The following is a 21,025-nucleotide window of genomic DNA, read 5'->3' as shown; positions in this document are numbered from 1 at the left end:
ACTAGAATCCTGCCTCAGCCTCCTGAATGCTGGGATTATAGGCACGTACCACCACACCTGGCTAATAATCTGGTAAAATACAAACATGGAAACAGCACACTGAACAGAAAATACCCAATAGGTAAGAGTGTAATTTAGTTTCATTTGTCTGCTCTCAGAAATGACTTCTTCAGTGCCACCTCTAAGTCCCCTGCACTTCCCACAAAATCCCTTGCAGCGGAAAGTGTGTGTCCTCCATGACTGCTGATCATTACCCATCGCTATCTGCAGTCATGGTGGCTGCTGCTCCTAGGGCTCAGGCCAGGCCCTGTGTGACTGTTTCCCACAGGCGTCCTCTCGCCCTCTGAAGGTCATTTGACATTCCCATTTTACACCTTAGCACAGCGGGGGCTTGAACTCTGCTCTGCTGGAGTTAAGGCCAGGAATCCAAAAGCTTTTCTGTGCCTGTCTACCCAGCTTTCACAGTTAGAGCCCTTCTGACTTGAGATCAGAGTGTAAATGGCACCCCAGATGGCGTGTGCACCTCATCCCTGAGACCCAGAATTCACTTGTCTCATGAAGTGGAGAGGAAGGAAAGCGGAGCGCGCTGGAGGCTGAGGTGGAGACGGGAATAGAGGGTCTCCCCCAGTGAAGGGCTGTGATTCCCGGGGCCCTGTCATTGCTGGGTCTTGTTTCCGCACTGGGCAGGTCCATAGTGGGGGAAGCCAGGTGTTTGTGGGGAATAGGTTCTTCCGGGCCAGGGACCCTCAGCCCAAGGGATTCCCTGATGCCAGCCAATAGTGGTTTGTCATTCCAGGGCCTACACGGAGCCACTGTTGGGTCTGAACAGAGCCAGTGCCTGCTGCCATCACTCTACTAACTCCCTGCCACCGTCGGCATTAATAACGTCACCTTCATGGTGACTAGCATCCTGACCCTTGGGAGAACCCTTTTGGCTCGTTCACTATTAGTCAACGCAGGAACAACTGGAGCCTCATGACCAATGTTAAAACTTTGCTACTCACTTCCTCCAGCGTGGTGATGGATCCTATGGCCCATCTTTTCTCTATGGAAAGAAAGGGCATCATTTTCTTTCTCTCAACATCTGGAGGACTCAGGGCTCCACCCTGCACATGGTCATCCGCGGTGAGTCCTTTCAGCTCCTCCGGCAGCTTGGCCTCCTGCTACAGATCACCAGACACGCGTCCTTTCTCCTCCTCAGCTATCTGGAGGTACCTGAGGACTTTGGACAATTTCAGCAATATCTTCACGCCACAGATAAAGAAGAAACACACACAAAGCACAGGGAGCCGGGCTGGAATGCCATTTGACACATGGCAGTTCCATCCTTCCAGGATGGAACACAGTGTCCCTCACATCCTGGGACTTGAAAGACAATAAAACAGCCGATAGCACCGGTAGCTCCTGCCTGTAATCCTAGCTACTCAGGAGGCTGAGATCTGAGGATCACAGTTCAAAGCCGGCAAGAAAAGTCCGTGAGACTCTTATCTCTGATAAACCACTAGAAGACCGAAAGTGGCGCTGTGGCTCAAGTGGTAGAGCGCTATCCTTGAGCTGAAGAGCTGAAGGACAGTGCCCAAGCCCCAGGATAGACAAAAAAAGAAAAGACAACAAAACAACCCAACAAAAACCAGTAGAAACTATCAAAGAATATTAACATGTCAAAATAACCACGAGCCAACATGAACAGGCAGGCTCCTGGTGGCCACGGATGGGAATGTGTGAAGATCATGATTCCTAACTCCAAAGGAGAAGGAAGGGTCCTGCCCTGACCCTACTTTTTTCATACCGCTAGTAAGCAGATAGGAAGTGAGAAGTCTTTTTTCATAGTACTACTTCAGTTAACTAAGACCAGAATATCACCATTTTTCAAACAAACTGATCTAGGCATTGATTGACCAGCGGTCAGCATGTTCAAAAAAGAAACCAGACATTATTATAGCCCCATGGTGAAAACAAATAATAACAAAAAACACCCATGAAACACTTGCCCTCCAAAAACTGAACTCTGGCCAGGTGCCAGTGAGTGGTTCATGCCTGTAATCGTAACTACTCAAGAGGCTTACATCTGAGGATCATGGTTCAAAACCAGCCCAGGCAGGAAAGTCTGTGAGTCTATCTCCAATTAGTCACTCAAAAAGCTGGAAGTGGAGCTGTGCCTCAAGTGGTAGAGTGCTAACCTTCAGCACAAAAGCTCAGGGACAGATCCTAGGCCCTGAGTTCAAGCCTCAGAACCACACCCAAAGAAGTAGAAACTGAACTCAAGGGCTTGAGGTATGACTCAAATCAGAGGTCCTGCCTAGCAAGCACAAGGCTTACTTCAGTCCTCAGTACCACCACAAAATGGAACCTGAAGCACCCTGGAGTCAACTCCCAATCTACTGGAACTCTGAGGACAGGTTGAGCCACACCACAGAGGTGCTACACTAACAGGCTTCACAGGAGGGCTCAGGTGCTAAAGCCATTGTCTGCTATGCATGAGGTCCCTGGCTCCAGCCCCAGTACCACAGAACAAATATGCAAAGAAGCAAGCAAATAACCTTTAAAAAAAAGTTTAAATACAATAGACAAAATCTAAATAGTCAAAAACCAACCTGAGATCAATTATTCCAAATATATTGGAATCAGACATGAAATAAGCTACAATGGTTAAGATTACCCCTAACATTTATTTTCAAAAATCAATGTTATAATTTTTAGTTTGGTTTTAGGATATTTGATATTTGTGCTGGGTGCTAGTGCTCACGCCTAGAATCCTAGCTACTCAGAAGGCTGATATATGAGAATCGTGGTTCAAAGCCAACCTGGGCAGAAAAGTCCCTGTGAGACTCTCACCTCCAATTAACCACTCAAAAGCTGAAAGTGGGGTTGTGGCTCAAACTGGTAGAGTGCTAGCTTTGAGAAAAAGAACTCGGACAGCGCCCAGGCCCTGAGTTCAAGCCCACAACCAAAAAAAAAAATTTTTTTTTAAATATTTGGCAGTATAAATGTAGCAGACTCTATAGAAGCACACTTGAAATGGGTTTTAAAAACATTTGAAACACACCATAGAGAGAGTAAGACACTACTGTGGCCCCAAGAGGGACATTCTATTTGATGTAAACCGGCATATTCTCATTCTCTTAGATACTGATTGGTTTAGGACCATGACCCAGTTCTGACCAATGAAATATAAACAAGTCTTCTGATAGGGAAGCTTTTGCTTTCCTAATTAAAATGGGAAGACTCCTGACTACCGGTTCCTAATTTAGAAGGTGGACAAGACGGCTGAGAATACAGGAACTGGCGGCAATCATACGGCAACAAACAGAAAGACAGAAGTCAGCAAACTAAAGATGGTGAAGCAGAAGCCTGGCACAGGTGGCTCACACCTGCAATCCTAGCTACTCAGGAGGCTGAGAGCTGAGGATCGCAGTTCAAAGCCAGCCCGGGCAGGAAACTCAGTGAGACTTTTATCTTCAATAAACCACCAGAAAACTGGAAGGGTGGTGTGGCTCAAGTGGTAGAGTGCTCACTTTGAGCTGAAATACTCAGGGATAGTGCCCAGGCCCAGAGTTCAAGCCCCATGACTGAAAACAAAACAAAACAAAAAAAGATGGTAAAGTATTAAAATAGCCTGAGTCAGTCCTGAGCCATAAAGTTACACTAGTGACAGACCACCTATCCTCGTTTGCTCTTTGGAGACAAGATCTCACTATGTGGCCCAGGCTGGCCACTAATTTGTGATCCTCTGACTTTAGCCTCCCAAATGCTAGTATGCCACCATGCTTAGCTTTTGGGCTTCTTGTGAGATAAGAAAAACTCCAATTCGGGGCCGAGAAGGTGGCTCAGTGGTAGAGCACTTGCCTTGCATGCCTGAGGCCCTGGGTTCGATTCCTCAGTACCACATAAGCAAAAAGAAAAAAGCCGGAGGTAGGCGCTGCGGCTCAAGTGGTAGAGTGCTAGCCTTGAGCTGAAGAGCTGAGGGACAGTGCCCAGGCCCAGAGTTCAGGCCCCATGACCGGACCCCCCCCAAAAAAAAAAGAAAAAAGAAAAACTCCAATTCATTTAAACCAGTATAATAGAATTTTTGTTTCTTGTAGCTGAATATATTCTCAATACAACAAAATATACCAAAAGTATAATTTAAAAAAAATCAGGGCTAGGAATGTGGCTTAGTGGTAGAGTGCTTGCCGTGCATGTATGAAGGCCTGGGTTCGATTCCTCAGTATCATATAAACAAAAAAAGCCAGAAGTGGAGCTGTGGCTTAAGCGGTAGAGCACTAGCCTTGAGCAAAAGAAGCTCAGGGACAGTACCCAGGCCCAGAGTTCAAGCCTCAGGACTGGCAAAAATAAATAAGTAAATAAAAATTTAATAAAATCAAATTAGCTGGGCACTAGTGGCTCAAAACTATAATCCTAGTTACTCAGAAGACTGAGATCTGAGAATCACAGTTTGAAGCCAGCCTGGGGAAGGACAGTCTGTGAAACTCTCATTTCTAATTAATCACCCCAAAACTGGAAGTGCAGCTACAGCTCAAAGTAGTACAATGCTAGCCTTGAGCAAAAACTCAGCGATAGTGCGCAGGCTGAGCTCAAGACCCACAACTGACAATAAATAAGCAGATCAATAAATTACAAAAATCAAATTAGCCCAAAATATTTATTTTATAAATATAAAGGAATTAAAAGAACTAAGTTAATATACTACAACCAAATAAGGGAAGAAGAATGTTTATTATGTCAGTGTGAAAGCCTACACGTTTTTAGCCGCGGATATATACTTGGTTAAAAAGTCCTTTAGTTTGGCTATGTGCATCATTTCCTTCATGGTGGTGTCTCTGCTTCTCAGGTGCACTAAGCCATTCTCCAAAGTGGACTCTGTGATCAGGATTGTGAAAAGGACACTCATTTCATCATACCTAAGAAAACAGTTGAAAAAATACATGAGCACAATATAAAGTAAATCCTCGCGTTGCTAGCTTTTGTTGCTTTATAGTACATGCCATTTTTCAACTCAAAAACTCACAGAGTCCATGGCTTGAGAGCTGAACAAAAACTATCTGTCAATTTTGTTTCTGAGTCATATTCAAAAGTAAGTTTTGAACTTACATTAAGAACTGAAAAGTCAGGGTTGGGAATGTGGTTTGGCAGTAGAGGGCCTGCCTAGCATGCAAGAAGCCCTGGGGTCAATTCCTCAGTACCACTTACACAGAAAAAGTCAGAAATGGTGCTGTGGCTCAAGTGGTAGAGCATTAGCCTTGAGCAAAAGAAGTTCAGGAACAGTGCCCAGGCCCTGAGTTCAAGCCCCAGCACTGGCAAAAACAACAACAAAAAACAACAAGAGCAGGGTGCTCTGGTGGCTCACGCCTGTAATCCTAGCTACTCAGGAGGCTGAGATCTGAGGATCGCGGTTCAAAGCTAGCCCGGGCAGGAGAGACCGTGAGACTCCTATCTCCAATAAACCACCAGAAAACCGGAAGTGGAGCTGTAGCTCAAGTGGTAGAGCGCTTGCCTTGAGCTGAAGAGCTGAGGGACAGCGCCCAGGCCCAGAGTTCAAGCCCCACGACCGACAAAAAAAAACAAAACAAAACAAAAAAAAAAACAAGAACTGAAAAACCACCTAAGATATACACACTGATAACTGTCACAATAACTGCAGCCTTTGAAACTTGACTAGAATCCAACAACAATATTTTTAGACTACAGCCTTGTAAAATACTCAATAGTAATGAAGATATGGTATACAACAAATTATGACAAATCCATGATTCATTTACAACTTGGTATGCTAACTTGCAGTTTCTAGTTCAATAATCATTACCAAATTGAACTATTTCATTAAATGCTCATTTTATTTATAGGGCTCCATCAGAAACTACTATTTATTTATTCCGTTGTTGATTTTCTCTTTTGGGTTATTAATATTTACTAATTGCACAAAGGGGGAAGGGGCTCATTATTTATTGTCTATTTTTTCCCACTAAAATTAAGCTTTGTAAGATCAAGAAACTTTTGTTTACTACTATACCTAAGTGCAGAAGACACACAAAATTATCTGAGTAAAGTTTTAGAACCTGTGAGAACTGCCAAGTTCCGTCCTTTTTACGCATGGATCATTTTCTTTTGCTTAGTCTCAGGAATGACCCACAATGCCAGCAAGGAAAGGCACTGCATTCATGTGCACTGCATTCATGTGCTTCCAACCCTGATTCAACAAATGCATCGTGCACACCTAACTTCAGTCCTGATCAACTGGTAAACTGAGATATTTGCACTTCACGACTGAGTCTTGGAATTATACCAAGCATGCAATCAAATCACCTGCCCAATACTGTTCCTGCTGTAGTAGTTAGCTGAAGGGAGAGGGTCACAGCTTTGTGAAGGGAAAGTGAGCACTTACCTTAGTTACTTAATTAAGTTTCTACTACCCTAAAGAGACATACACCCTAACACTCTGATAAGACGGTTTTATTTTATTTATTTATTTATCTTTTGGTCCGGTTGTGGGGCCTGAACTTTGGGCCTGGGCGCTGTCCCTCAGCTCTTCAGCTCAAGGCTAGTGCTCTACCACTTGAGCCACAGCACCACTTCCGGCTTTTTTCTTTTTGCTTATGTGGTGCTGAGGAATCGAACCCAGGGCCTCAGGCATGCAAGGCAAGCGCTCTACCACTGAGCCATCTTCCCAGCCCCTGATAAGATGGTTTTAATAAGGCAGATACTTCTTACTTTGAATAGAGCTGATCCATTGAGGAGTGCACAGTCTCCTGATAACCAGGCCACACAGAGATTCCATTTTCTAGTAATTCATTAAACAGCCCTTGACAAACCTGGAAGAAAGTACAAAGACTTCACATATGAAAGAACAAAGAGCTAATACCTGATTTTTTGTGAAACCATACATTTTCAATCTCTAAAATAGGCTTCAATTTCTTTAGTTATACAATATTGCTTATAATTTATATACTTTATAAATTTAGTACACTTTCTCTGACAATGAAATCAAGTACTGCAAACTGAATGCTAGGTGAAAATCTATTTTTACACTAAGTAAGAATTTTTACCACCATTATTATTCAAAAGCAAACTTTTTTTTTGGTCGATTATGGGGCCTGAACTCTGGGCCTGGGCGCTGTCCCTCAGCTCTTCAGCTCAAGGCTAGTGCTCTACCACTTGAGCCACAGTGCCACTTTTGGCTTTTTCTGCTTATGTGGTGCTGAGGAATTGATCCTAGGGTCTCATGCATGCAAGGCAAGCGCTCTACCACTGAGCCACCTTCCCAGCCCCCATGGTTCACTTTTTATGTAGAGTGCTTTGAATACAGTGACTACATTTGCTTACCAGGACTCCCTCTATTCCCATCCCCACCCCCAAAAAAGTTTCCATTTCCTTGTATTCCTTTTGATAAACAGTACTTTAGTTGCTCAGAGGTGTTATGCCTTTGAATTCCTCCCCAAACAGAACCTCCTTTGGTCTGTGTGTAAATGCATTGAGCCCTGTATGTATTATCATGCCCAGTTGTATTTTATTTTAGATTTAGCTTCCATATATGAGAGAAAATATGCATCATTTGTCCCTCCGAGCCTGGCTTACTTCACTTAACATGATTTGTTCTAGAGGTCCATCCATTTCCTGCAAATGACATTATTCTAATGGGTGAGTAAAATTCCATTGTATACAGATACCACATTTTCTTGATCCACTCAGCTGGTGTAGGGCATCTGGACTGTTTCCATAACTTAGCTCTTGTGAATAGTGCAGCAATGAACATGGATGTGCAAGTGTCTTTATCCTAAGAGCCAGGAATTTTTTTTTTGTCGGTCGTGGGGCTTGAACTCTGGGCCTGGGCACTGTCCCTCAGCTCTTCAGCTCAAGGCTAGCGCTCTACCACTTGAACCACAGTACTGATCTGCAGCTCATCACCCACAAATGAAATAAAAATAAAACTTCAAATGGAAATCTTCCCAGTTTGCCTGCACTAAGCATTAGAATGAACGCATGACATTTAGACTTGTTTAACTCACCTGTCTTAATTCCACTGTGGAGCCTCTTCCCATATCCAAAGCAACCTTAACAGGGGCTAAACAAGGGTGAAGTTTAAGGACCTAAGGCAAATAAGGAGGTGGAAAGGGAAGAAAAAAGTTTAATTCATAGCTAAAAGGAAAAACAAGACCCTACAGTTTAGTGTCCCAGGCCCATCGCTGAAATAGCAAAGGCACCTTTCTATGAAGGGTGTTCTTCCTTGCAAAGGAGTTCTCTGTGAGCTGGAGAGAGTCATAGAGGTAAGCCAACACGCCGCAGTCCAGATCCCCATTTACAGACAGAACGGAAGGAACCACATTTTTCCGCCCATCTCGGCCCTTTACAGAAAAGAACAAAACAGCATGCTTTAGCAGAACTTTTTTTTTTTTTGGTCAGTCATGGGCTTGAACTCTGGGCTTGGGCCCTGTCCCTGCACTCTACCTCTTGAGCCACAGCACCACTTCCGCTTTTCTAGTGGCTTATTGGAGATAAGAGTCTCATGGACTTTCCTGCCTGGGCTGGCTTTGAACTGCGATCCTCAGATCTCAGCTTCCTGAGTAGCTAGGATTACAGGTGTGAGCCACTGGTGCCCGGCTCAGAACTTTCTTTTTTTTTGGTCGGTCGTGGGGCTTGAACTCTGGGCCTGGGCGCTGTCCCTCAGCTCTTCAGCTCAAAGCGAGCACTCTACCACTTGAGCTACAGCGCCACTTCCGGTTTTCTGGTGGTTTATTGGAGATAGGAGTCTCACGGTCTCTCCTGCCTGGGCTGGCTTTGAACCGCGATCCTCAGATCTCAGCCTCCTGAGTAGCTAGGATTACAGGCATGAGCCACCAGCGCCCGGCTCAGAACTTTCTTTAAATTATGTATCTTAGGGGTTGGAGGTGTGGCTCAGATGGTAGAGTGCCAGCCAATGGGCAAAAGCTTGAACTCAAGAAACAGAATTTTGACAAAAAACATAAATGATGAATCTTAGAATTATACCATCAGAGTACAAAATTATAAATTCACTTTACAAAGCACCTACTTCATGCCAGGTCTGCTAGGCATTGTTCTCTATCCTCAGGGAGCCTGAGGTTTCAATCAGTGGGACTCAGCTAGCCACATTACAATCACCAGCCTAGCAGCCTAGCCTAGTTAGTTCAGACAGGATCAACTAACTCATATGGAGTGGGACCTAGGCATCACTATCTTTTCATTGCTTCCTAAGTGAGACGTTTTGGAAAATGAAACCTTGTTTTTCTTTTTAGACAGGGTCTACTGTAGTCCAGCTGGCCTTGAACTATCAATCATCTTATCTCAGCAGAGTGCTGGGATTACAACCATTCACCATCATGCAAGTAAAATCTAAGTTTGTAGATTACTAATAAATGTCAGGAAAGCCCTGGTGGGGGGGAGTTGATGTGTTTACGGAAAGGGGCTTGGGTATAATTTTCTTTTTTTTTTTTTTTTTGGGTCCGGTCGTGGGGCCTGAACTCTGGGCCTGGGCGCTGTCCCTCAGCTCTTCAGCTCAAGGCTAGCGCTCTACCACTTGAGCCACAGTGCCACTTCCGGCATTGTGGGTATAATTTTCTAAAATGTAGGGTTAGGGACTGGGAAGGTGGCTCAGTGGTAGAGCGCTTGCCTTGCATGCATGAGGCCCTGGGTTTGATTCCTCAGTACCACATAAGCAAAAAGAAAAATGCCGGAAGTGGTGCTGTGGCTCAAGTGGTAAAGCGCTAGCCTTGAGCTGAAGAGCTGAGGGACAGCGCCCAGGCCCCGAGTTCAGGCCCCATGACCGGACCAAAAAAAAATTTTTTTTTAAATAAATAAATAAATAAAATGTAGGGTTAGTTACATAATTGGATTAACACTATTATATGTGTATGTATATATATATATATATATATATAATTTAAATTAACTGATTTATTTCTTCTTTTAACTTGATAAGAATCTTTTTTTTTTTAATGCTACCTGTAGCCGCTAGGCACAGGTGGCTCATACCTTTAATCCTAGCTACTAAAGAGAGGCTGAGATCTGAGTATTGTGGTTTGAAGCCAGCCAGGGCAGGAAAATTCACGAGACTTTTATCTCCACAATTAACCACCAAAAAACTGTAAGCAGAGCTGTGGCTCAAAGTAACAGAGTACCAGTCTTGAGCAAAAAGCTGAGTGATAGCACCCAGGCCCTGAATTAAAGCCCCACGGCTGACCAAAAAAAAAGTTACTTGTAAAAAATTTCAAGTTTTGGGTGCTGGGAAGGTGGCTCAGTGGTAGAGTGCTTGCCTTGCATGCATGAGGCCCTGTGTTCGATTCCTCAGCACCACACAGGGAAAAAAAAAAAAGCCGGAAGTGGCGCTGTGGCTCAAGTGGTAGAGCGCTAGCCTTGAGCTGAGGGACAGCGCCCAGGCGGAGAGTTCAGGCCCCACGACCGACCAAAAAAAAAAAAAAAAATTCAAGTTTTACACAGTAATACTTCTACTACCATTCTCTTTCTTTCCATTATCACTGTATGAACTATAGTTCATCCAAAGATTGCAAATTCCAAAATTTTTAAGCACCAACATGAGACTACCAGTGGAAAATTTCACTGACATCAGGTGCTAGGTCCAAATCAAACACAGGTACACTGAAAATATTCTATAAAATCGCCTGCAAGTTACATGAACATCCGCTGAGAACATTCAGCGAGGGGGTTGCAGGACAGAGTAGCATGTCCAGGGTCAGGCTTTCACGCTAGCCTCTTTCTCCGTCCTTCTCCTGGGCCAAATATCCATCAGGAGGAGGGGAGAGGGCTGGCGTATCCAGGGCTTGTGGTAGGGAGTGTAGTTACATGCAGTAAATGAAAATGAAGTAAATACACTGAAGATACTCAGAGCCAGGTTTCTTATCATCAAAGAAAAGAATTATGTGAAAAGAAGAAAAGCACTGACATGCAATTTGAGGAACATGTGTGAACCCCTAAATTCTAACAGATCTAGACATGAGGTCAGTATGTAAATGTGTATGTAAGTAATCATCTACAGTGTTTCCCAGTTGTGTCCACAAGCGGGCTCAGAAGCAATGATGTCCATTATAAGGAGTATACCTCACAGTTAAGAATCTCAAGTTTTAAATACAATTTTCCTTTAATGGCAGTCAAGATTCCTTGGAGAATTGGTTGACTCCACAGCTAGATCAAGAAAATGTAGAATGATCTTGAAACAATCTGCCGGTATAAAAAGTAAGGAGTGTAGGTGGACAGAATGGCTGGAGATATGGCAATAGGTAAGTGGCAAAGTCTAGGACAACCCAAGGATCAAGAGCAACAACATAGTAAGAGATCTGTGACACTGTGAGAAAATAGGAACCTGTGAGGGCATACCAATATACATTTTTAAAAAGATGTGTTTTCCTTCATACAGGGAAGCTAGACCTAATTTATAAATATACAAGAGCCAGGGTGCCAGTGGCTCACGCCTGTAATCCTAGCTACTCAGGAGACTGAGATCTGAGGATCTTGGTTCTAAGCCAGCCTGGGCAGAAAAGTCCCCATGAGACTCTTATCTCCAATGATCTACTCAAAAAAAAAAAAAGCTGGAAGTGATGCTGTGACTCAGGACAATACCCAGGTCCCAAATTCAAGCCCCTGTGCTTGACAGCACCTACTTATTTGGTCAAGAATCACTGTAGATGCTACAAACAGAAAATCAAGTTAGTTACCAAAGTTCTTTAGGCATTTACTTATGTTCATTATTGAATATAAACATGTATTAGCTTCATGCTGAAGAACTCTGTCTTAACCACATGAGCTAACTTAGCCCCAGGAAGAATAGACTGATGCCATCAGGCTCCTAATGTGGCGCCAAGGATGGGCAGCATTACTTCTTGTCATTTCTGGCAGAAGCATGCAAATTATGAGGGAATACTAGACAAATCCATGCCAAGGGACCTTGAACAGAGCAATTGCCTATATTCTTCCCAAGTGTTTTAGCCATGAAGGACAGGAGAGACAGAAGGAAGTATTCATTGGAAGGAGGCGAGGAACATGACAACTCTACTAAATACACCACCCGGGATTGGATCCTGGACCTAAAAATGGTATTATGGGATAATTAGTTACATCTCCAGGGTTTTAGGAAAAGAGTGGGATTCCGTGAATTTTCTCCCTCTGATGCTTGTAGAGCGGTTATGTGGATGTGTATCACTTGAAAAACAAACCTTGAAGTATTAACTGGTTGTGAAACACTGTGTGTGCAATTATTCTCAAGTGGTTCAGAGAATGTGGGTGAAGAACCCAGGAGCTTGAGGTAAAACATACGTGTAATTTAGACGTATTTTCAGGATACGTGTGCAAAAGTTCTTGATCTCCTAGATTCCACAGAGTCTCTACTGGCTCCTTTCCCCAGGGAAAATTGTAGTAAAGTCTGCTTCCTTTCCGTCCCTCTTCATCCTGACAATCACTGCTGCTGAAGTTAGATGGACTCATGGCAAACTGGAAAAGAAAGTTTTCATTTGCCTTGCTAATTTATTAAAACATTTCTCGGGCTGGGAAGGTGGCTCAGTGGTAGAGTGCTTGCCTTGCATGCATGAGGCCCTGGGTTCGATTCCTCAGCACCATACAAGCAGAAAAAAAAGCTGGTAGGTGGCGCTGTGACTCAAGTGGTAGAGCGCTAGCCTTGAGCTGAAGAGCTGAGGGACAGCGCCCAAGCCCAGAGTTCAGGCCCATGACCGGACCCAAAAACAAAAACAAAAACAAAAAAATAAAAATTTCTCATCTATCTCGTAACTAGCCCTAAGAATTAGAGCTTCTGTGAGGTCATTTGTTATTTGTGGGTCTTCCTTTTAGAATTAAAGTTGCCTGAAACTTTTTATTCAACACTGGACTGAAACTAGGCAAGTCTCAAATAAAAATCGTGATATTTACTATGTATAAGTGAGTCTATTGCCAACAAACTGGCTTTGAATCTGAAACAAGTCTTACTACTTGAGTAAGTAAGAGGGGAAGTTGCACAGGAACTAATGGAATAAAATATTGCCAGGTACCTGCCTGTATAATCCTAACTGCTCAGGAGACTGAGGTCTGAGGATTACAGTTTGAAGCCAGTCTAAATAGGAAAGTCTGTGAGAATCATGTCTAATTAACTATTAAAGAGCTGGAAGTGGAGGTATTGCTCAAGTGGTAGAGCACCAGCCTTGAGCAAAAAAGCTTAAGGACAGTGCCTAGGCCCTGAGCTCAAGCTCCTCTACTGGTACATGCCACATGCACATGTACAGGTACACATACAAACACACACACACACACACACACACACACAGAGCCAGACACTGGTGGTTCACACCTGTAATCCTAGCTATTCAGAAGGCCAAGATCTGAGGATTATGGTTGGAAGCTAGTACAGGCATTAGCCTTGAGCACAAAAGCTCAAGGCCAGCACCCAAGCCCTATTCAAGCCCCGGAATGGTGAAGCAGAAGAAGGTACTGTCATCACATAGTCCTCACCCTTCTGTCGATGATTTTTTGTGGGTTTTCCTTTTAGTGAAGGTGAAGTTTGAGGATTTTCTGTTTTTTTTGTTTTTTTTTTTCTGGTTAGTCATGAGGCTTTAACTCAGGGTCTAGGCACTGTCCCTGAGCTTTTTCATACAAGGCTAGCACTCTATCACTTTGAGCCACAGCTTCATTTCTGGTTTTAGGATGGTCACTTGGAGATAAGAGTTTCACGGACTTTCCTGCCCAGGCTGGCACCAAACTGCCATCCTACTCAGCCTCCTGAGTGGCTAGGATTTCAGGTACGAACCAACGGACCCCAGCTAAGCTTGAGATTTTTTAAGAATTGGAAAAAGGCCAGGCAACAGTATGACAAAAATGCTGACTTCACACTTCATTTCAGTACCATTTTGATTAACACAGAGACCAAGGATGTAGGCAGCAAAATCTGAGACTGTAGGAGTGGGCAACATTCCAACTCTATTCCACTTTAAGCAGCAAAAAGCATCTGAGTTTCATAAGACTTTATCAAAGTAACCCTGTTATCTGGACAAAAAAAAAAAAAATCCCCTCTGGCTGTGGTGGCTCACACCAGTAATTCTAGCTACTTAGGAGGATGAAATCTGAAGATTGAGGTTCAAAGCCAGCCCAGGTAAGAAAGTTCATGGGACTCATCTCCAATTAACCAGAGAAAACCAGAAGTGGAACTGTGGCTCAAAGTGGTAGAGCACTAGGCTTGCACAAAAAACCTCAAGGACAGTGTCCAGACCCTGAGCCCATGACAGACCAAAAAAAAAAAAAAATCCTCTTTGTACTTGATTTATTATAGCTAGTTCTTACACATGCAGTAAAGCCGGAGGAAGGGCTCAGTGACAGAGTGACACCAGGCCTGCTTTCTAGGGACAACACACACACACACACACACACACACACATAACACACACACACTGGAACACCAAATCAAATTTGATTTATAAAGGGTGGCCTGAACTCAGCCTGGGCGCTGTCCCTCAGCTCTTCAGCTCAAGGCAAGTGCTCTACCACTTGAGCCACAGTGCTACTTCTGGTTTTCAGAGTGCATTCTTGGAAATCAGTCTCACAGACTTTCAGCCCATCCTCGTGAGTAGTTAGGATTGCAGGTGTGAGCCACCAGCGCCTGGCTACCTAATGATTCTTAAAGTTATTATTGTAGTACCTTTCTCCACCATAGGAGCCGATGACGCAACCAGAAATCAAGCCACTGGCTTGCAGTCCTCGGGGGAGTAAACCATACCAGTGACGCTTCGGTCTTCTCACCAATTCTTTGGAAGATGAAAATAGGTCAGAAAGTTAGTTTATTTGGAAGTTGTATAATCTAACCCAATGTAGAAATGACTTGTCTGATTCTTGACTACTTTACTCTAAGACTGGGTGATTTGTTACTTTTTTTGTTTTTTTTTGCCAGTCCTGGGGCTTGAACTCAGGGCCTGGGCACCGCCCCTGAGCTTCTCCTTAGCCACATTCCCAGCCCATTCTGTACCTTTTAACACCATTAAGGATCTGCTTAGTGTCAGAAACAGGATGAAAGCACACTCCAATCTGAGCAAGGCCATAAGGTAGCCTTCTGTTTACCAGATCCAGGCAATTAACATAGTGCTCCAAGGCACCTGCCAAAAGACAAATCAATCATTGTATAAATCTGTCCCATAGATCTGAACTGTTTTTGTCAATCTACACACATACTACTAGTATACTAATGTTGAGGCTGAGCATGAGGGTACATGCTGGTCACCCAGCCTGCCTGCAGGAAGGGTTGAGCTGGAGGATGTCTAGATCCAGGCCAGCCTGGGAGACACAGCTAGACCCGGTCTCAACAGACAGACAGAAATAATGTTAACATAGTAGCACAGAGCTAATATAGGCAGACTTTAATCGCATGGTTTCCCCATGACTTTTTTTTCTCTGTTTGAATTCTGGGCCTGCGCATTGTCTCTGAGCTTTTATGCTCAGGGCTAGCAAACTACCACTTGAGCCACAGCTCAACTTTTATTTTTTTTTGTGTGTGTGGTTAATTGGAGATACGAGCCTCACAGACTTTTCCTGCCCCTGCTGGCTTCCAACCACAATCCGCAGATCTCAGCCTCCTGAATAGCTAGGATTACAGGTGTGAGCCACCAATGCCTTGGCCCTCATAACTTTTAGCTTCGAGATTTTAAAATCTATACTAATGTTCAAAGAACAGTACAACAGACACTTGTATATAATAAATGTTGAGACTAAACTTAACCATCAACATCTGTCATACTTTCTCTGATGCCTAAACACTTCAGTATTTATATTCTGAAACCAAACAATATGCTCTGAAACCAAACAATATGCTCTGTATACTATTGCACCATAAAATTAACTGTAATTCCATAATATCTAACACAATTGTTATTTTATCTGCTCCAACTATCATCCATAAAATACCATCATTTTGCTCATGAAATTTAAGTCTATGCACTTCTGTTTTTGTGCCAGTCCTGGATCTTGAACTCAGGGCTAGGCACTGTCCCTGAGCTTTTGTACTCAAGGCTAGTGCTCTACCACTTGGGTCATCGCTCCACTTCCAGCACGTTTTGGTACTGGAGTTTCCTGCCCAGGCTAGCTTCAAACTGTGATCCTCAAATCTCAGCCTCCTGAGTAGTGACGATTATAGCACCAGTTCTTATGCACTGCATTTTGATTAGGTCTGTTCAATCTCTTAACTAAGAACATTAACGGACTCCTTCCCCATCAACTTTGCTTTCAATGATACTGACTTGTTTTTTTGAGATGGAGTCTAGTGAACTATACATCCCAGACTATAATCTTTCTCTGTCTCTGTACTGTTCAGATTCTAGCCACATCCTTCCACACCTGGCCCACTGACATACTCTTGATTTGAGTCCAGACTAATCACCAATCATCTTACACTTGGGATTGTCTGGACCCTTGATTTATTGTGAGCTAATTATTTTTAGCAGGGATAAACGGTTTATGTGTATATCTTCCTGCCTGATAATGGGACTCAGTACCAAATTATTCCTCCACTGGCAAACCAGATTTGAGTACTTCACAGTAGTATTTGCTGCCCAACAATATCCTGCTCCCCTATAATCTTTCATCCAATATTTTAGGATCCACTGATGACCCATACTTGAGTCAGCTATACTAGTTGTAAAACTGTAAAGTGGTGATTCTTCTAATTTTCCTCCTACATCGGTTGAATAGCTTCTGAAAAATGTAACTTTCTCTGCACTTTCTGCTCCACCCTTTTACCTCAAGTACTTTTTTTTTTTGTCGGTCGTGGGGCTTGAACTCTGGGCTTGGGCACTGTCCTTGCGCTCTTCAGCGCAAGGTGAGTGCTCTACCTCTTGAGTCACAGGGCCACTTCCGGTTTTCTAGTGGTTTATTGGAGATCAGAGTCCCATAGACCTTTCTGCCCTGGCTGGCTTTGAACTGTGATCCTCAGATCTCAGCCTCCTGAGTAGCTAGGATTACAGGTGTGAGTCACCGGCACCCGGATTACTTGTTTATTTTTAATGAACATTATGGACTCTTAGACTCTTAGTGTGTGATATCACTTTTTATCTTTATGTTCATTTTGTGTCAAATCTAGCCAGTGGTAGCCTATTAATGGCAGCATCTGTGTCACTTTGTATCTCACTAGTCTTCAAGTAATTCTTTGCTTTCTAGCACTATGTAGTGTTCCAAACTTACCTTGAACTTTCCCTGCCCCAAACCTGGAATCGGCATTTCTCCAAGCACTGGTTCACTTTAGAAACCAAGATTTGGGAACCAGGTGTGCCAATGCTCATGAGTGCCATTGCTTCTATGCCCTCTCGATAAAGAAAGTTTGCAAAAAAGTTTGAAATTGTCAGTTCATACTGATACAAGTGCACTTTGGTTATTAAAATTTTCCCTTTTTTTTTTTTTTGTCAGTCATGGGGCTTGAACTCTGGGCTTGTGCGATGTCCTTGTGCTCTTCAGCTCAAGGCGAGCGCTCTACCACTTGAGCCACAGCGCCACTTCTGGTTTTCTAGCCGTTTATTGGAGATAAGAGTCTCACGAATTTTCCTGCCCGGGCTGGCTTTGAACAGAGATCCTCAGATCTCAGCCTCCTGAGTAGCTAGGATTATAGGTGTGAGCCATGGGTGCCGGGCTTGTTATTTTGATATTTCTTCCTCCTTTTCCTCATAAGGAAAAAAAAATCTTGATTCTTTTAACATTAGCCTAGCTATATTTACTTTATCTTATAATATATAGAAATAGATTATTCCACATTTGACTTAGAATAAAGCAAGGAAAAAAGTCTTCATCCACTTAAGCTACATTACTGAGAGACAGTCATGTGTTACTTGATTTGAGTAGACTATAGATTGTCTATGTGAGAAAGTCTGGCCAAAAAAAATTTTTTTTAGCCTGTTTAAAGAAAGGGAAGCTACCAAGGGAACAAGATACACTGAGGAGCCAAGATTTGGGGAGTACAGGGAAGTGAACAGACTCTAAGCTGAGATCACTGATGTGTCCAAGAATGTTGACGAGGAAAAGGTCTAACATATAAGCAGTCACAGATATAAGAGGATCATGTGGATGATGCAATAACTGTTTTTGGAAACAGAATAACTACAAATTTTTACAGAGCTCATCATAAAGAGAGGCTGTCTGAACAGTCCAAACCTGCGCCAGAAGAGAAGAGCACTAACAATAGAAAAAGGAAAGATTGGTAACTACGCTAAACACAGTAGACACCCAAAGGATTTGGCAATTTGGCAATTTCTAAAGGCAAGAAAATGTATGTCACATGAAGAGACGCTTGAATGTGTATTTAAAAGACGAGAAAATAAGAACTAAGAAAACAAGAGCTAAGTCCTATTTTCTAAGTGTGTAATTATGAGGATAGTGACTTCACTTATCAGATGGGAAAGGAAAGATCAGTTTGGGGATGTGCTCAATGAGCAGGCAATGATTTAACACCCCCAAGGTAAAGATTCCATGGCATAAAGAATCAGAAATCAAAATTACCACATTTTTACCAGGTTTTTTTTTTTTTTTAGTTAGCTTTATTTCATTAAGGAAATCTTTAAAGAGTGGGAACATTAACTTTCACAACTTCAGACGTTTTGGGTGTTTTCCATTACTCTACTGTACCAAAATGGCAAAGGCAGCATTTCTCAAAGAGGAGAGAGACCCTGTGGCAGCCAGTATGTCCTATCAAGAACTTCAGTGAATTTTCTTCAATGATTTCTGCATTGTTGTATTTGACTGTAAATGCTAATGATGCCCTACATATTACTGTGAATTCACCCTAGAACTACCAATATCCAATAATTCCTGCGCTCAGGAGGTTGAGGCAGGAGAATCCTTAGTTAGAGGCCAGCGGGGATACATACTCAGAGCCTATCTTAATTAAAAAAAAAAAATCTATAAAACTTAACCAAGTCTCATTAGTTAAAAAAACAAAAAAAATTTTTATCTAAAGGGTCAAACAGGTTGTAGATCAGTTCTCAGTAAGAAAAACGGAGGGGCAGGGGGATAATTTTTCTTTTTGCTCTGGAATAACGTTAGCCCTTGATTCACCATATTACGTGTCAAACTGAAGCTTAACCACAGGAGTACTGGTGGACGTTTTGGAATCAATGAACAAATGGCTCAAGCACGTGATTTGACTCGACGTCCAATCCTAGGGTTGTTCAACTGGACGCTAGGGTGCTACGGGTTACTCCATGAAACTGACAGCTTTACAGCTCCCTCCGGGCAGCAGCGATTGTTATGGACTACTTACTAATATACTGGGGCTAGATTCAAAAGATGGTACCAGTTCTTTGCACGGGAGTAAAGGGTCAATTGCAATCCCCAAACCTGCGCGACAAGGCCTCTCCACGCCCCCTCCCCCCCACCTGGTTTCGGAAGCTTAAAAATTGGTGAAGAACCGTACCGTGAAGAAGACTCTCCCGCAGTTTGCCTGAAGTTCTTACTAAGTTCTCAAGACACGCTACTAGCTGCTCCTGGCTCAGATCTCTGTCTTGCAAGATCTCTCGCAGGGCTTCGGCAGGGACGAGCCCGAAGGCCGGGTCCCCGGGCGCCGTCGGGCCAGGCTGGTGGTGGGGGGCGTCCACCGCGAAGACCTGCTCCCGGAACGCCGCCAGCGAGGCCCACCATTCCGCCGCCAGGTTCCTCCGCAACTCGACGCCCAAAGGTCCGAAGCCGGGGTGGCAGCCGCTCAGGAGAGAGTCGCGGCTAGGCCGCGGCTGGCTCCCCCGGAGAAAGTGCCTCTTCTGACAGAGCTCCAGCAGCGGCTCGGCCCGCGCCTCGGCCCCCGCCTCGGCGTCCCCGAGCGCCTCCGCGTGCGGGCCCAGCCGCTCTTCCAACGAACACCTTTCCGACCACCGGTCCGGCTGCCCCTCGTCCACTCGGCCCCCAACCCCGGAGAACAGACACCTGAAGATCTTCTGGCAGACCCTGATGGCTGCCCCCGAGCGCATCTCCTCCGAGAGTCACAGAGCGCCGCGCTCCATCCACCCGCCGACGCACACGCACACGCGCGCACACGCACACGCACACACACACAACCGCTGCAACTGTAGACAACCGGCCCCGCGGCGCACGCGTGCAGCGGAAGTGGGTGTGCGCGTCGCTGGTCCCGCCCCCGGAAGTGCGCCACAACCTCTAGTCCGGCCCTTCCCGGAGTGCTCCACCCCCGGGGGCGGGGCGTCGCTAACCGACGTCGCCGGGGCGCTCCAGCCCCGCCCCGCCCCAGCCCCCCCCCCTCCCGCACCGTGCGGCTGACCGCTGACCGGCCGCTCCTCACCGGAACCCACGAGCCCTTCCCGCCGCCTCGGTCACTACACTTCCCTAGCCGCGCTGGTGTTTAATTTCTTGGCAACCCAGAAAAACTAGCTCTGTGCCACCCCCTTGTGCACAACTGCTCCGTTTTAGACGTCTACAGAAACCAGGCTGGGTGGTGAAGTGGGAGCCTGGAGCCTGCGGGCGCGGCTCCCGGAGGCGCCCCGGGGCGGCAGCCCCCCCCCCCAGGCCCGGACCGCCTGCCCAGCCCAACTGAAGGGAGTAACTCGCTGGTCCCACATCTCGGTAAGGTAGCAGGCTCGGTAGAACCAGCCAGACTTCGGACTTGTAGCGGCCACTGAATCGTAGCAACACCACTGGAAATGCTTTATTGTGGACCTGCGGGACAAGCCTAAGAAGTCATTCCTGTCAAGTGCAGGCGATGATTAACCAGTGGGTAGGCGTACCGAGATACAACTACAAAGCCAATGCCAAGTGTGTTTTCCACTCAAGAATCCACACCAGAAAAGGCCTCTACGCAAATAAATAAAGGAGAGAATGGGGAGAAAAATCACATTTATTAGTTAAAGACAACCACAGGCTGGACACAACACACATGCTAAAAAGTGGACTGTCTTTTAAAACTTCAAAGGTAAATAGGTATATTTTTCCACGGCCCCACAGTCATTTTCATAAATATTTACAAATTAAAAGGCCCACATTAAGACATTGAACAGTAAAATACGTAATAAATGCTCCAATCTATCCCAAAACATTCTAAAAACCATGG

At 44.5% G+C, this 21,025-nt stretch overlaps 1 protein-coding gene across 2 annotated transcripts; it reads right to left on the bottom strand.

Annotated features, from left to right (window-relative positions):
* Positions 1-1,136: 1,136 nt before the first annotated feature.
* Positions 1,137-20,038, bottom strand: Polg2 (DNA polymerase gamma 2, accessory subunit). 2 transcript variants are annotated; one of them, XM_042702704.1, is made up of 9 exons: positions 19,388-20,038; positions 14,966-15,092; positions 14,642-14,747; positions 12,280-12,453; positions 8,199-8,339; positions 8,004-8,084; positions 6,709-6,809; positions 4,740-4,901; positions 1,137-1,222 (listed from the first exon to the last, which is right to left on the bottom strand). In XM_042702704.1, exons 1-9 carry the CDS (start codon positions 19,932-19,934, stop codon positions 1,198-1,200), a joined length of 1,464 nt encoding a protein of 487 aa, XP_042558638.1. In that variant the 5' UTR covers positions 19,935-20,038; the 3' UTR covers positions 1,137-1,197. The 2 variants fall into 2 exon arrangements, with proteins under 2 accessions (XP_042558638.1, XP_042558639.1); XM_042702705.1 differs by lacking the exon at positions 1,137-1,222 and having other exon boundaries at positions 4,688-4,901.
* Positions 20,039-21,025: the final 987 nt, after the last annotated feature.

Source organism: Dipodomys spectabilis, unplaced genomic scaffold, assembly GCF_019054845.1.
Source record: "Dipodomys spectabilis isolate Male_0828 unplaced genomic scaffold, ASM1905484v1 ptg000329l, whole genome shotgun sequence".
Taxonomy (NCBI): domain Eukaryota; kingdom Metazoa; phylum Chordata; class Mammalia; order Rodentia; family Heteromyidae; genus Dipodomys; species Dipodomys spectabilis.
This window is presented reverse-complemented; position numbering and strand designations above follow the sequence as displayed.